Below are 15,290 nucleotides of genomic sequence, written 5' to 3' on the forward strand. Positions count from 1 at the left end.
ACGCCAGAAGTGCACGGTTTTAGAGAGAAACAGTTAGGAGCTCCCCAGGTGGAGAAAGCAGAAGCAGCGACCCAGACAAATGGAAGAGCTTCCCCCACGGCACACAAGGCGCCAAACGGCATGACGGACATTGGGAGAGCTTTCAGTAAAGCGCTGACTCAGCTCCGAGCAGGGGGACCTGGGAGCCCCGCTGGAGGGAAAGCGAGGGTGCAAATCGAGGGCCTCCCGCACCCAGCAGAACACATGGACCCACCAACCGGCGACGGGGTCCAGTCAGGAGACGCAAGACAGGAAGTGACGCAACAGGAGGAGACGCAAGACAGGAAGTGACGCAACAGGAAGATCTGGACGGCGAAGGTCTTTCGGCAACTGCTGGAAGGACCAGACCGGCGCCAGACAGAGGCAGGGAACCCGTTAGGGCGTCTGAGGACAACCTTGGTGAGAAACTAAGAGGGCTTGAGATTAGAGTTTGCAGAGGTGATGGTGATGGTGACGGTGAAGTGGTGGCAGCGGTGATGAAGCACGAGAGAGAGCTGAAAACTACGAAAATGGACACCAGGCGGGCTTGCCTGTGTTCGTTTTAGCTTCATTACAGTCCCCCTCTGAAGGAGGCCATCCTCCTGTCTTCATGGGGGAGACCACATCCATCTTTCAAGATCAATCAAACGCTGCCTCCTTCAGGAGCTGTTCTCCCCACCCCTCCACTCAGGGGACAGGGGAGACTGCATCTCTGACTTGGCCTCTCTGTCTCCCTCAGTGGAAATTTCATTGCAACTTTCTGGCCTTTCCTGTAAGGCATTTCCCACTTTCTGCCTTTTATTATATCCTCTTATATACTGAACAAAATCATCACCCTCTCTAGATTGTCCATGAATGTAAAAAATATCTTGGTCATCTTTGTGTCCCTCATGGACACCTACCTGTCCTTCATATCTCTGTTCATATTGTAGCTACTCAATAAATATTTTTGAATGAATTAATTGGGAAACTGCCATTCTGAGAAGGTAGATAAAGAAGCTTAAGCGATGTGGCTCACACAGCCAGTTAAGGTCACATGGTGAGGGCAACATCTAGAACCCAGGTCTCCTGATGCTGCTGCTGCTGCCGCTAAGTCGCTTCAGTCGTGTCTGACTCGGCGACCCCCTAGGCGGCAGCCCACCAGGCTCCGCCATCCCTTGGATTCTCCAGGCAAGAACTCTGGAGTAGGTTGCCATTTCCTTCTCCAAAGCGTGAAAGTGAAGTCGCTCAGTCGTGTCCGACTCTTCGGGATGCCATAGGCTGCAGCCTACCAGGCTCCTCTGTCCATGGGATTTTCCAGGCAAGAGTAATGGAGTGGGGTGCCATTGCCTTCTCCGACTTCTGATGCAGTGTTCATTAAAGGGTGTAACACTGGCCCATCTACTGGTATTTATTTCCAGCTAAGCTCACGGCTCCTTCTTGCACATGCTTGTTCACTGTCTGCTCTCCTGCAAGGGAGGCACCTTGAGCTTAAGCCTCAGGTAAGAATTACAGCAGCACCAGCGGCAATGCACGTTCTGCCCCGGGAAGTCGGCAGCTGAAGGCAGCGTGTGTAAAAGCAAGCCTTTTCCTGGCAGTGACTATAGGAAACAAACTATTTTCAGTGGGGCAGTGTGTCTCTCTTGGTCTTTCTCCCTCGTGCCTTCCTAGACAGCCATCCATGCGAAATCAATCAAGGCCTTCATCCCGTGAGACGCAGCCAGTCTGGCAGGAGGCAGGCGCGTGGCTGCCCCCACCCAGCGCCCCAAGAAAACTCTGTGCTGGACGCTTCAGGGAGCACCTGGCTTTTAGAAGACACCCAGTGCTGTCTTTGAAACAAATGCCACCATCAAGGGGCCTTTTCTGCTGATTTACAACAACTGAAGATAATAGTAACAAGTGTTCTAGTTCCAGGAAAAAATTTCTGCTATTCTTGAATTTATTTAAAGCCTATATTTAAAGTCTGCTCTAGAGCTACAAAAGGCCAAGTGGTTAGCAGGGTGGGGCCCTCCTTACTGCATTTCGTGGTCACTCTGTCCCCTCACACCCACCCACCATCCTCTGCCAAGCACCCTCAACAGCCTGTTCTTCTTTCCTATCCCGTCCCCGTAGGATTAGCATCAAGTCGACTTGGATTAAGGGACACTGCACGAACGCATTTGTTTATTGTCCAACCAAATTTAAACCAGTTTTGGGTTTTTTTGTTTGTTTGTTTCTGTTTCACCTCAAGATGCCTCAAAGCCTTTGACACCCTAAAATTTCTCATGACTTTCTGAGACACAGATCTAATACGCTGTCTCTGACACTTTCTTACCCAGAACCCTTTGCTCTCTGAGCCCTGTGGACGTCTTCTGGAACTCTTGTTCCCCCGAGCACATTACGGGAAGTGGACTAAAGCAGAGATAACGAAAAAAGATGAGAGTCTCTGTTTTCCTCACCGATTCCCCGAGAGTCAATACTGAAAACACCCTTTGATCACAGGAGACGCTGTCAGTTTAAACACATAAATAAGCCAGAAGGACGGGGGGGCAGCCACCCTGACGGGCCACATACTCACAGGCGGGCCGAGGGCACCTTGAGGTCCCATGCTTCCTGTGACCCCGGGGACTCCAGGGGCTCCGGGAATGCCCTGGTAGACAGGAAGATGGAGCAAAGGTAAAGACGGATGCTCACAACAAAACAGCTCTCCAGAAGGAGCAGCAAACAGTTACCCCCTCCCACCTTCCTGAAGCCAAGACTTCAGGACTCACTGCTTATTCCTGTTTCCAACTACCATAAAATTAAGGATGACTCTTTTTGGAAAAGTCTTCACTCTGTTGGTTAGATATAGTTCCTTCAAATTCAAGCCTTACCTGTGTCTAGTAAAAATGAAATCAATGCAGCTGATCTTATGGCAAAGTGGCTCAAAGGCAGAATAATCAAGCCACCTGGACACATTCCTTTTAGAGGATGCTTAGGAAGAGTGCTGTCCCAGAGAATGAGTCGTTACACTATAGCAAAGATGGCTGCAAAGGGAAAGGCTTGGCAGCAGAAAAGCTCTCACAAGAAATGGATGGCTTTAAAGCAGTACTGCATCCCAGTAGTTCCTGGAAATACTTACAATTGGCCCTGGTGGACCTGGAGGGCCAGAGGATCCGTCCTTTCCAGGAAAGCCCTGGGGGAAGAAAAACACGGTGTGTCAACTCTGCAGCTGCTTTATGTGGCTTTCAGAAAAGGTGCATTTAATCCCATTTCATATTTGGGGGGGGCAAGTCCTGTCGTCCGCTCCAAAGTTCCAAGGATTCACTGCTTTTAAACCCTTCATGGGAATTGTTCTTGGCAAAGACTTTTGTGTCTGTTGGCTCTATGAAATTGCCCAATGTAAGAATGTTAGGTGTAAGAAATGCCACTTATAAACTTAACACAGGAACTTGTTTTCAGAAAGTGTTTTTTTTTTTTTTTTAATTAAACTAAACATAACTAGTGAGAAGGGGGATCAGTTCTGGTCATTAATGACTGGACACAAAGATGAATTAGGGTCTTTCAGGACCTAAGAGATTTTGGGGCAGGGAATCCCTATCACAGGAATCTAATAGTGTATTACAGATCAGAAGTACTACAGTATCGGGCTCCCTTTTAGCTCAGATAGTAAAGAATCTGCCTGCAACGCTGGAGACCCAGGTTTGATCCCTGGGTCGGGAAGATCCCCGGAGAAGGGAATGGCAACCCACTCCATCATTCTTGCCTAGAGAATTCCATGGACAGAGGAGCCTTGCAGGTTATAGTCCATGGGGTCGCAAAGAGTTGGACACAGCTGAGCAACTAACACACACATGCACACACTACAACATCTGTAACTCTGAAGCTCTTCAAGGGCTGCCTAGGGGTGGATTGGGGGTCTTCCTGCTGCAGTGATACAGTTTTGACTGCTGGGCAAGTTTGCTGAATGCAAGTCAACATGAATACATGTTTGCTTCTCATTACATGATGGAACAGTTAAAGGCAGAAAGCAAATGATGCTTTTTAAAAATCACTGAATGTGTGTATATTAATTTTATGTGAATGTTAAAAAAACAGAACATTTGGAGTGACCTACTGTCAGATGGCTGTACTTCTTAGCTGTGGGTGCTGGTCTTTCCAGTGTAATTAAAAACATGAGGGAGGATCTTTGATCCCAATTTTATAATAAATTCATCAAGTTTTGTTCAAGACATTATCTTCTACTGCGTGGAGAAATGGACTTCTTCTCTTGGGATTTGTCCCCTCCTAGAATAATCCATTCTCATGCCAAGTCACTTCAGTCCTGTCCAACTCTTTGAGACCTTATGGACTGCAGCCCACCAGGCTCCTCTGTCCATGGGATTCTCCAGGCAGGAACACTGGAGTGGGTTGCCATCCCCTTCTCCAGGGGATCTTCCGCACCCAGGGACTGAACCTGGGTCTCTTAGTCTCCTGCATTTGGCAAGCAGGCTCTTCACCTCTAGCGCCACCTGGGAATCCATTCTCATCTCAAATCAGTGCAAACCAACATCCACCAGCTTCCATGCTGCCTCTCCCAGTTTGCTTTCTGAAACGCGTGCCCACTTTTCCAGTGAACTTTCTTTCCCCTTCTTCCTGCGCATGAAAACCCTTCTCCTTAGTGGTCCCCTTTCACACACTCTCTCCTTATCTCCAGGAATCAAATAGAAGAGGGTAGAGATGAGGCTGAACAAAAGGAAATGGTGTGAGTCAGGAGAAAGGTATCAAATGAGGAGCAGCATGAAGAACGAGAAGGATACGTGTGTAGGAAAAGCAATGGTCCGCAGGCGCTTTCATCCTGTTCCCAGGTTCAAATACCAGCAAGTCTCAAAGCCAGATAAGGCAGAGGCTCCAGAGCCCACCGAGCCTCATGGTTTGCCTTTCCTGCCTGAGCACGTTGTGAGCTTTCATCTTCCAGCCTCTTGCTCAGCAATTCCATGGGAACCCTGGGGCTGAGCTCTGGCCAGTGGAGAGGGGCCAGTTCCAGCTCTGGCTCATAGGAATTTCCTGGGGGTGATCCTCCACCTTCTTCTCCTTTCCGTAACAGCTTCAGGGCCCACGTGTTGGAGATCAGTGTCTCAAGATGGCAAGACCTTGAGTTCCTAAATGACTGTAGAGATCGGAGGCTAAACCCACCCAACCCCTCTACCCATTCTGCGATAGTGCTGGGTTGGGACCGACAACAGACTTCATTTCATTCATTATTTTTTTATTGTTTTAAACCACTGAGATTTTAGGGCTTTTGTTGTAACAGTTATCCTATACTATTCATAATATTCGAGCTGGTGGGGATTTTTCACTACTACTTCTATTCAGTCACTTCAGTTATTCATTCAAAAATATTATTAAGTCAGAAAGCTGCAGTGATAGGCCCTGATATAGATTAAATTACACAGACACACACACACACACACACACACATCCTTCCTTGGATTTGCTAGCTAAACAACAAATATTAATACTGACACAGGTTGAAAGATATTATTTTACATGGAGTTTAAATATAGCATATCCAGGAAGAGGGTATAAAAAATCAGAACATGTAAGAGAAAAACAGAACCTTATAACTCCTTCAGTCCAACTGCTTCATATTATAAGTGAGAAAATTTGGGACCAAAAGAGATTAGGAGCCTTTACCATTAAAAAAAAATTTTTTAATCTATTATTCCCTACATGAAGTTCACATAAGAAAAGCAGGGACTCCGAGGACATACTCAATAATTTAATAAGACATTTTGAAAAGAACAGTGTTTGCTTCCTGCCTTAAAACTCTTCCAGCCCTGGAGGGGGAGCGAACACACACTCGTGTGTAAGGCTGCATGTGACACGTGGCCAACACCACTGCCCAGCAGTCAAAAGTGTAGCACGGCCACAGGCAGCCTTCCCAGACTCTTTTCCAGGCTGTGTCCAGAGAGACAAAAATCTCAAAAACAAGCAAGGGCAATTTTATGCAGAGGGAGCAAGCCAAGGCGTATTTGCTGAAAAGACAGTGCGCTATTCCAGGGAAGATCTACAGGAAATAGCTCATCGGCTCCTCCCTCCCGATCACGGAGGAGGAGTTCACAAAGCAGTGCTCCGTCAGGGCTCCCCTCCGCTGGATCACCGGAAGGATGCTACCGAGAACAGTGTTAAATGGACTCGCTTTACAGACACCTTGTGCATACCACGTGGAAGAAAAGAGGATGGAATGTCGTTAGGCAGAACTAAACTTGGCCGAGAGGCTGTTGCTCCCGTGTGGCCGAATCCAAAGAGGAGGCTGCATGTTTGTTCATTCTGCGTTCTCGGGGTGCCCAACCTCCAGGAGCCTGATGATCTGAGGTGGAGCTGATGTAACAACAGAAATAAACTGCACAATAAATGTCATGAGCTTGAGTCATCCACAAACCATCCCCCCACCCCCAGTCGATGGAAAAATTGTCTTCCACGAAGCTGGTCCCTGGTGCCAAACAGGTTGGGGACCACTGCTCTTCCTAAAGGGCATCCTCAGAAGCTGTTGGTGCTCAGTCGCTCAGTGGTGTCTGACTCTTTGCGACCCCATGGACTGCAGCACGCCAGGCTTCCCTGTCCATCACCAACTCCCGGAGTCCACCCAAAGCCATGTCCATTGAGTCAGTGATGCCACCCAACCATCTCATCGCAAACTGAGATTTCTTTTTTTCTTCTTTCAGGGAAGACATTATGTCTTATTCACTGTTCTATTCCTAGTACCTTCCTAGCACATGGCTGGCACCAAACAGATACTAAAAAAAATTAAAGTGGAATAAAATGGAGACTCTTAGAAGAAGCGCTCTGATAATCATGTTGAATAAATAAATATTAATTGCAGGTATAATTAGCCCAGAAACACATGGGGGTGGTGGTGGGAGATGCTAACCTTTTCCGGCTTTGCTCTTGAACCCTCGCAAGCCTGGAGGAAAGGGATCAGGAGTTCTCCAGCCTCAGAAGCTGAAATCGCATTTCAGTGACTACCTGAGGGGTGGTTTCCTAGAAGCAGACTGGGCTTTTGCGCCTTTGGTTTATAGAGGGAGGGGGCTTCCCTGGTGGTCCAGTCACCTGCCAATGCAGGGGACGCGGGTTCAATCCCCGGTCAGGGAAGATTCCACGTTCCGTGGAGCAACTAAGCCCGTGTGCCACCACGACGGAGACTGCGCTCTGGAGCCTGTGCGCCTCAGCGAGAGCAGCCCGCTCACCACAGCTAGAGCCAGCCCCCACGGCCACGAGGGCCCCGTGCGGCCAGACAGAAAGGAAGACGCAGTTTAAGATGCTTTACAGAGGGAGTGTTCTGAGGAGAAACCGTTCAGGTAGTAGGGAGGCAGGAGACGGCAGGCACAGAGGTTAGGTCAGGGCTAGATTTCGCTGGGGGCTGGTCTCGTGGGGGAGCTCTGCAGTGTGAGAGGCACCTCAGAGTTAACCCACCGCACGGTTTACACACTCACATCAGCTGGTCATCGACTGGGTTTTCCAGGTGGCTCTGGTGATAAAGAACCCACCTGCCAATGCAGGGGACATAAGAGTAGTGGGTTCGATCCCTGGGCAGGAAGATCCCCTGGAGAAGGGAAAGGCTGCCCACTCCAGTATTCTCGCCTGGGAATCCCATGGACAGAGGAGCCTGGTGGGCTACAGTCCGTGGTCTTGCAAAGAGGCGGACACGCCTGAGAGACTTAGCACGCACACGTGCACGGAGCCAAGGTGGCATCTCCAAGGGCAGTTCTCTACAGCAGAGGTAACCGAGCTGTTAGCAGCAGGGCGTGGAGGACACGGGCCAGGTAAAGGCGCTCTCACCAGGGGACCAGTGGCATCCGTTCCATGCATTTTACTCTAGCACTTTCTTTTAAATGGTTATTGGAGTCTAGTTGCTTTACAATGTTGTGTTAGTTTCTGCTGTGCAGCAAAATGAGTCAGCTGTGTGTCTGTGTGTGTGTCTGCGTGTGTGTGTCTGTGTGTGTGTGTCTGTGTGTGTCTCTGTGTGTGTGCATTTGTGTGTGTGTCTGTGAGTGTGCGTCTGTGTGTCTGTGTCTGTGAGTGTGCATGTATGTGTCTGTGTGTGTGTGTCTGTGTGTGCATGTGTGTGTGCACATCTGTGTCTCTGTGTGTGTGCATGTGTATGTCTGTGCATCTGTGCATGTGTGTATATCTTTGCATGTGTCTGTGTGTGTGTCTGTGCGTGTGTGCATGTGTCTCTGTGTGTGTCTGTGTGTGCGCATCTGTGTGTGTCTGTGTCTGTGTGTGTGCGTGTGTGTCTGTGCTTGTGTGCATGTGTCTGTGTGTGTATGTGTGTGTCTGTGCCTGTGTGTGTGTTGTGTGCACGTGTGTGTCTGTGTGTGTGTCTCTGTGTGTATATGTCTGTGCGCGTCTGTATGTGTCTGTTTGTGTTTGTCTGTGTCTGTGTGTGCGTCTGTGTATGTGTGTCTGTGTGTGTGCGTGTGTGTCTGTGTGTGTGCATGTGTCTGTGCGTGTGCGTGTGTGTGTCTGTGCATGTGTGTGCACGTGTGTGTCTGTCTGTGTGTGTCTGTGCATGTGTGTGCATCTGTGTGTCTCTGTGTGTGTGCATGTGCATGTGTGTGTCTGTGCGTGTGTCTGTGCATGTGTGTGCGCGTGTGTCTGTCTGTGTGTGTCTGTGTGTGTCTGTGTGTGCATGTGTGTCTGTGTGTGTGTGTGTGTGTCTGTGTCTGCGTGTGTGTCTGTGTGTGCGTGTGTGTGTCTGTGTGTGTGTCTGTGTGTGTGTGTCTGTGTCTGTGTGTGTGTGTCTGTGTGTGTGTCTGTGTGTGTCTGTGTGTGTGTGTCTGTGTGTGCATGTGTGTCTGTGTGTGCGTGTGTGTGTTTGTGTCTGTGTGTGTGTCTGTGTGTGTTTGTGCATGTGTGTCTGTGTCTGTATGTGTGTGTCTGTGTGTGCATGTGTGTCTGTGTGTGTGCGTGTGTCTGTGTGTGTGTGTCTGTGTGTGCGTGTGTCTGTGTCTGTGTGTGCGTGTGTGTCTGTGTGTGTGTGTGTGTGCGTGTGTGTGTAGCCCCTCTTGGATTTCCTTCCCACTTAGGTGACCACAGACCATGAGTAGAGCTCCCTGCGCTCTACAGTAGCTTTCCATTAGTGATCTATTTATACACAGTATCAATAGTGCACTCTAGCACTTTCATGCATGGATTTTCATGAACAAATGCACATTTTAGAAATAACAGTTTAAGAGTAAAGGTATTCTTAAGGGTACTATGAGTTTCCTGTTTCCCTCATTCCAAATTAAAATTTACTTGCTATACCTGGTTATAATTAAAAAGATGTTAGGGGGACTTCCTGGTGGTCCAGTGGCTAAGAATCTGAGCTCCCAATGCAGAGGGGCCTGGGTTCGGCCCCTGGTCAGGGAACTAGATCCCACATGCTGTGACTGAGACCTGGCACAGCCAAGTAAATAAATATTCAAAAAAAGATGTTACGTTCTATATTATTTTAGAAACATAATCAAAGCCATTTCCCCCCACCCCCCAAATTTCTTTCTAACTGCAAAAAAGTTCATATTTTCATCACATAGCTTTGTGTTTTAACAATCACATTTTAAATTCATCTCTGAAAGGTTTTTTCACTTGTCAGCTTCACGTTTGGCACATTAAACTATAGTTGTGGAATTACTGCGTGCTGGGCATTTTGCTAGGTTTTGGGTAGTCAATGATGAACAAGACAGTTTGTTTTCAAGGAGGTGATGGTTTTGAGAAAAGTCAACATTGAAAGTAAACAGCAATGAGCCTCCATGCGGGGACTAGAGGGTTCCATGGGAACATGCAGAAGGGCATCTAGTCGTGGCGGGGGGGTCTGGGGAGGGGTTCCCAGAAGAGGAGTTCAGGTCAAGGGCCCCAGGAGGCTGGTCCACCCTCCCTCCCCAGGGGCCACTCAGCTCAGGCCGGGCCCCGGTGCCTCTCCTTGCCCTTCATCCAGGGTGAGGGGCAACGGCAGCAGCTTTTCATATCGAAGCAATAAAGTTGGCGAAAAGGCAAACCACGTAAAATGTCTGCACTTCCCAAACATCTCCAGATCTATAAATGTTCCATTTCACATCAGGAAGCTAATCTCAGTACCTGTGTGTCTGTGGGTTAAGCACCCTCATAAAAAGCCGAAACCTTCAATTAAGCCATGATGAATGAACAACAGGGGAGAGATTAAACAATAAGCATAACATGAGAATTCCCTTAACCCGACACACGCTTTTTTAATACATAAAATCAGCTCCCTACAAACGGGTGCTTTATAACATGAGCAGCTCCCATCATGTTTCCTGTCTGAGAGTCCCACCTCACAATATTAACATGCAACCACAACGCGCATTAAAAATAATTTTTGCTATAAAAACTTGAAAGGCTTTTTATATTTTGTTTTTGAAAACATTTGGCTCTGAGCAGGTTATTAAGTTATGGTTGGCCATGATTTGTCAGCAAAAGGAAATCTATTGCAAAATATGTTTTCAAAATCACTGATATTTGAATAAATACTAAATTTAACTATGGCTGAAATTAGCAAAGTGCAATGTTTTATACACATTTAACTAATTTATTAATTTTAATTTTTTCAGTTTTCTTTTCCACACTCTAGAGGAAACACATATGCTTTTTTCAGGTGGCAAGAATTATTTTGTAGGCTCTTAAAAAGTTTGCACTTTTAAGGTACTGAGTCTACAGCATCGAAAGGATGAAATGGATGTGCCCACAGAGTGTGTTGTAACTAAAATTAAAGTCAGAGGCTAGAATATTTATGTTTATGTAGTTATCAGAGATGGGCTTCCCTTGTGGTTCAGTAGTAAAGCATCTGCCTGCCACGCAGGAGACTCGGGTTCGATCTCTGGTCTGGGAAGATTCCCCAGAGAAGGAAACGGCAACGCACTCCAGTGCTCTTGCCTGGGAAATGCCATGGACGGGGGAGCCTGGGGGGCTACAGGTCATGGGTTCGCCAAAGAGTCGGACACGACAGCGACCGAGCAGCAGCAGCAGCTATCAGAAATAGCCCTCCGGACCGTGACTCAGCCACGACAGTCACTCTCCACGCCCTCTTTGAAGCCCGCAGTGGTGGGCCACGGACACCAACTGTGATTGACTAAAACAGGGCCAACAGGTCCTTGGACAGACACACCCCCTCGGGTACCGTGGGGCCTGGGAGCCGCTGGCATCTGGCGAGTCTGTTGAACCGGAACAGCCTCGAGCCGTGAGGACTAAAGAAACACTGAGACTTGCTGCACAGTCACTACCCTGAGAGCCCTGGCAGGGACCAGGGGGCAGTCGGCCACATGAAACAGGCTGCTGCTGGCAGCAGAGGCTTCAGACCAGCCACCAGATTAAGAGGCCAAGGAGCAAAAAGCCACAGACTCTGAAACACCGGCCAGGTTAGAGACCCGAGATCAGTCCTGAGCGCGCTTCCCTGTGGAGTCACACTGGGGAATTTTCAGTCACACACCCAGATATAAACATATACATATATAGTTTATATATGTACACAATACACTGTTTTTTAAATGTACACATTTATATATGTATTACATGTATAACTGAAATGTATCTACAGATATATAAACGTGTATAGTTTTAGTAACCTGCAGTGGTGATTCCACTGAATGAAAACAAAAGCAATATTCAACCCAAGAAATTACTTTGACATGCAAAAGGGTTAACACAATGTATTATCCAGTGATTCTAAAACCTAGCTGTTTATTAGAATCATTAAACATTTTTAAACTATACATTCCTAAGTCACACCCAAGACTGTTGGCATCTGAATCTCTGAGGCTGAAGCTCAGGAATGTGCATATTCAAAACACAAAGAGAACACAAAACAGCCGCTTGATCACTCCGGTTGTGGAGCTGCTAGCTTTCAAACATGAAAATGTCTGTCTTGGCCCCAAAGGACAAGCGTTGGAATCAGACTGCAAGATAGATATCATCTGTACGCTGTCTCCTAGTAGAAGCATCTTTAAAGCCAGTAATAACAAGAAACTAATTCACTAAGTAATGGTTCTCTCCTCAAATGGGCCGTTATCCAAGTAAAAGTGAAATGTAATCAAAGAAACATAGTCTTCGTGTGTGAACTATCAGCTTCTACTTCATCAAGAAAGTAACCCAAACTGGGTTCCTTCTGCCCCCAAAACACTAGGTGAGATGTCTTCAGTGATGGAGTCCTGCTTATTAATATCTTTACTGGAAGAGTTGCCCATATTAACAAAATCCACTTTAACCTTTAACATAATTTTGTGGAAAGAAAGAATGCAGTGTTGGAGCCTGAGAGTGGATTAGAATCCTGGCTGCAATGCTTGCTAGCTGTGTGGCATTGTTTGCATTACTTCAAGTTTCCGAGCTTCAGATTCTTTGTGTCTATAACGGGGTAACAGTGCCCAGCATCTGTGGTTACTCTGAAGACTGGAGAACACATTTGCAGAGCGTGGCACTGAGTCGATAATCAATAATAGTGGCCGCTGCTCTTTTTATTAGAACAATCTGCCAAGTCCCCACTGCATAGACTGTCATCACCGTGGTTGACTGGGAGAATGTTTTTCTGGGATTTTACAAAAACCCGTCTAGACCCACGGAAAAGAAAATCAAATCATTCTCTCCATTAGCTTTCTGCTGGTTTTTTGTATTTTCTCTTCTGAAGGAGGAGGACACTCAAGAGGGTAATTATCATGAATCTTAGTATTTAACAAAATATCCCTTAGATGAATCTCTCATCAGAGCTTGACATTTATGATAGGAATTAAATCCAGATCGCTGACTCCAGTTCTTCAAGGATATTTTAAGCAAGCACAACTCGCTTTGATGAAGTGGGACATTCATCACAAATACAGCCTTTGTGGAGTCGCTGAGTCGTGTCCGACTCTTTGCAACCCCATGGGGACCGTATTCTGCCAGTTTCCTCTGTTCATGGAATTCTCCAGGCAAGAATACTGGAGTGGGTAGCCATTCCCTTCTCCAAGGAGTCTTCCCAATCCAGGGATGGAACTCAGGTCTCCTGCACTGCAGGCAGATTCTTTACTGTCTGAACCTTCAGGGAAGTCATTGTAAACATCAAACCCACATAAAAAGGAAACATGGTCCAAGGATCCTTTCAACACAGACTCCAAGAAAGTTAAACAATAACAAGCCACTTGCTTTTTCTTTATTCTTTTTTTTTTTTGCAGCTCATTAAGATCTTTTAAGGTGCCTTAATAATGTCAAGGACAGGCATTATAAAATATTGTACTGTCCTGACTTATTGGCTCTACACTGAAAGTAGTGAATAGTCATACCAGCTGGAGTCGAATTTTTACATAGAAATTCCTTATATGAAGGGCTTCCCAGGTGGCACTAGTGGTAAAGAACCTGCCTGCCAATGCAGGAGACCTGAGTCGTGGGTTCAATTCCTGGGACAGGAAGATCCCCTGGAGGAGGGCACGGAAAGCCACACCAGTATTCTTGTCTAGAGAATTCTATGGACAGAGGAGCCTGGCGAGCTACAGTCCATGGGGTCACAAAGAGTCTAAGCATGTCTTACAGTCTTTGGGGTCACAAAGAGTCTGAAGCGACTTAGCATGTCCTTATTTAAATCAATTTCCACAGTAGCTCTATGGACCCAAATATTATTTTTCCCACTTAGATGAGGAAAGGGAGCCTTGAACACTCTAAGTGACTGGCTAGGGGTCCCATGGTTAGAGTTCACACTCAGGTCTGGCTAACTGTCCAAGTCTCTGATATTTACCACTGGGCCATCCTGCTTCTAACCACAAGTTCAGCAGAATTCATATGTAGAACTTTAAAACAGATTTCTTCTTTACAGATGAAACGGGAAGCCTTGGTTATGGCATGAAAATGGGAGGCGTAGGGAGTGGTAACTTGGAGTAAGGGAAGCATTCCAAGTTTAGTTTTACTTGGAATTCTAAAACGAATACTCTTGGTACAAGGAAGGAATTACTACTATCTTCCAGGTGCCATAAAATATGTATCTCCCGGTCGTTTTTATTTCTTGTCTCTCTGCCTTTTTATAAAACCATAGTAAGAATTGGAAAATAAAAATAATTTTTAAAGTTTCTATTTGTAGTGGTTGACAGACAGCTGGTGGTCTTGGATATAAGTGAGCCTCAGAACTAGAAAAAAGGTAGTTTTTCCTTTCTTTCTTCCACTTCGCACACTTACCATCCACGTCTTGCCTGTTTTTCCTGGTTTCTTTTAGGACCGCTTGGATGTCCCGGGTAGGGGCAGAGACATCCAGCGTACGTGAGAGGAGCCTAAAGGCCACAGGGTGGCCCCTGGGGTCACCGACATCAAGCAGAGAGGAGGAACAAGGCAGAAGGGAGGGGGCAAGCCGGACAGTGGAAAGGAAAGACGGGATGAGGGTGCTGTCGGCTGGAACGATGCAGGATGAGAAGCACCGCTCACTCAGGCCTGCTGCTTCCACGGCGGGGTCCTGCACTGAGCTCCCCCGGCTTCCCAGCAAGAGGCCGAGGCTGGTTCAGTGAAGAAGTCCAACTTCTGCTGGACTTGCTTATGGCCTGAGGCCCAGGGTTGAATATGAGCTGCCTCTACGAGTCAATGATTCCCCTTGGGAAAAGCCAGAATAAGCTAGAAATTTTAGAAAGAAAACATGTTTCCTGTTTAAAAAGGAGATGCTTAATCCTCTCTTTGTTCTCTGCTAAACTCCCCTTCTTGCAGACTTAATGGAAGGGTGACATCGGCCCTGGCTCCACGTAAGGGACGCTGACCCTTCCCTAAGCTAATAAGCAGGGTATTGATCGCAGTTTGGGGCTGTGAATTCTTAACTCTGAATAAGACAAAGATTTTTTAAAAGGATGACCAGTAAGGGATAGCCCATCACTCATTATCAGAAGAAATGGGACATAGTAATGATGCGAAGAACTGACTCATTAGAAAAGGCCCTGAGGTTGGGAAAGATTGAAGGCGGGAGGAGAAGGGGATGACAGAGGATGAGAACCTGAGACTGAGCAGACTCAGGGAGATCGTGAAGGACAGGGAAGCCTGGGGTGCTGCAGTGCGTGGGGTGGCAAAGGGTCGGATGCGACTGAGTGACTGAACCACAACAATGAATGAATGAGTGATTCCAGTGGTGGTGTGACTTAGTTGCTAAGTCACATCCAACTCTTTGAGACCGCATGGACCGTAGCCCACCAAGCCCCTCATCCATGGGAGTTCCCAGGCAAGAATACTCCCAGGCAAGAATACTAGAGAGGGTTGCCATTGCTTTCTTCAGGGGATCGTCCTAACCCAGGGATCGAACCCATGTTGCCTACATTGGCAGGTAGATCTTTTACCACTGAGCCACCGGGGAAGCCCAATGCGTG

At 47.2% G+C, this 15,290-nt stretch overlaps 1 protein-coding gene and 1 long non-coding RNA gene across 9 annotated transcripts in view; one reads left to right on the forward strand and one right to left on the reverse strand.

The window, feature by feature from the left end:
* Positions 1-15,290, reverse strand: part of COL14A1 (collagen type XIV alpha 1 chain) — a 216,434-nt gene that overhangs the window by 37,580 nt on the left and 163,564 nt on the right. For all 8 annotated transcript variants that reach the window (XM_081504793.1, XM_081504789.1, XM_081504791.1 and 5 more), the window contains exons 41-42: positions 3,098-3,151; positions 2,555-2,626 (exon numbers count right to left, since the gene is read on the reverse strand). In XM_081504793.1, the coding sequence (XP_081360919.1) occupies positions 2,555-2,626; positions 3,098-3,151 (126 nt within the window). The remainder of the gene's footprint in view (positions 1-2,554; positions 2,627-3,097; positions 3,152-15,290) is intronic.
* LOC145511472 (uncharacterized) lies at positions 322-3,406 on the forward strand. The gene is made up of 2 exons (XR_014057883.1): positions 322-438; positions 2,316-3,406. It is a non-coding gene; the product is annotated as an uncharacterized LOC145511472 (long non-coding RNA).

The sequence above is a fragment of the Giraffa tippelskirchi genome, chromosome 6, assembly GCF_054371585.1.
Source record: "Giraffa tippelskirchi isolate mGirTip1 chromosome 6, T2T-mGirTip1v1.2.pri, whole genome shotgun sequence".
Lineage (NCBI taxonomy): Eukaryota > Metazoa > Chordata > Mammalia > Artiodactyla > Giraffidae > Giraffa > Giraffa tippelskirchi.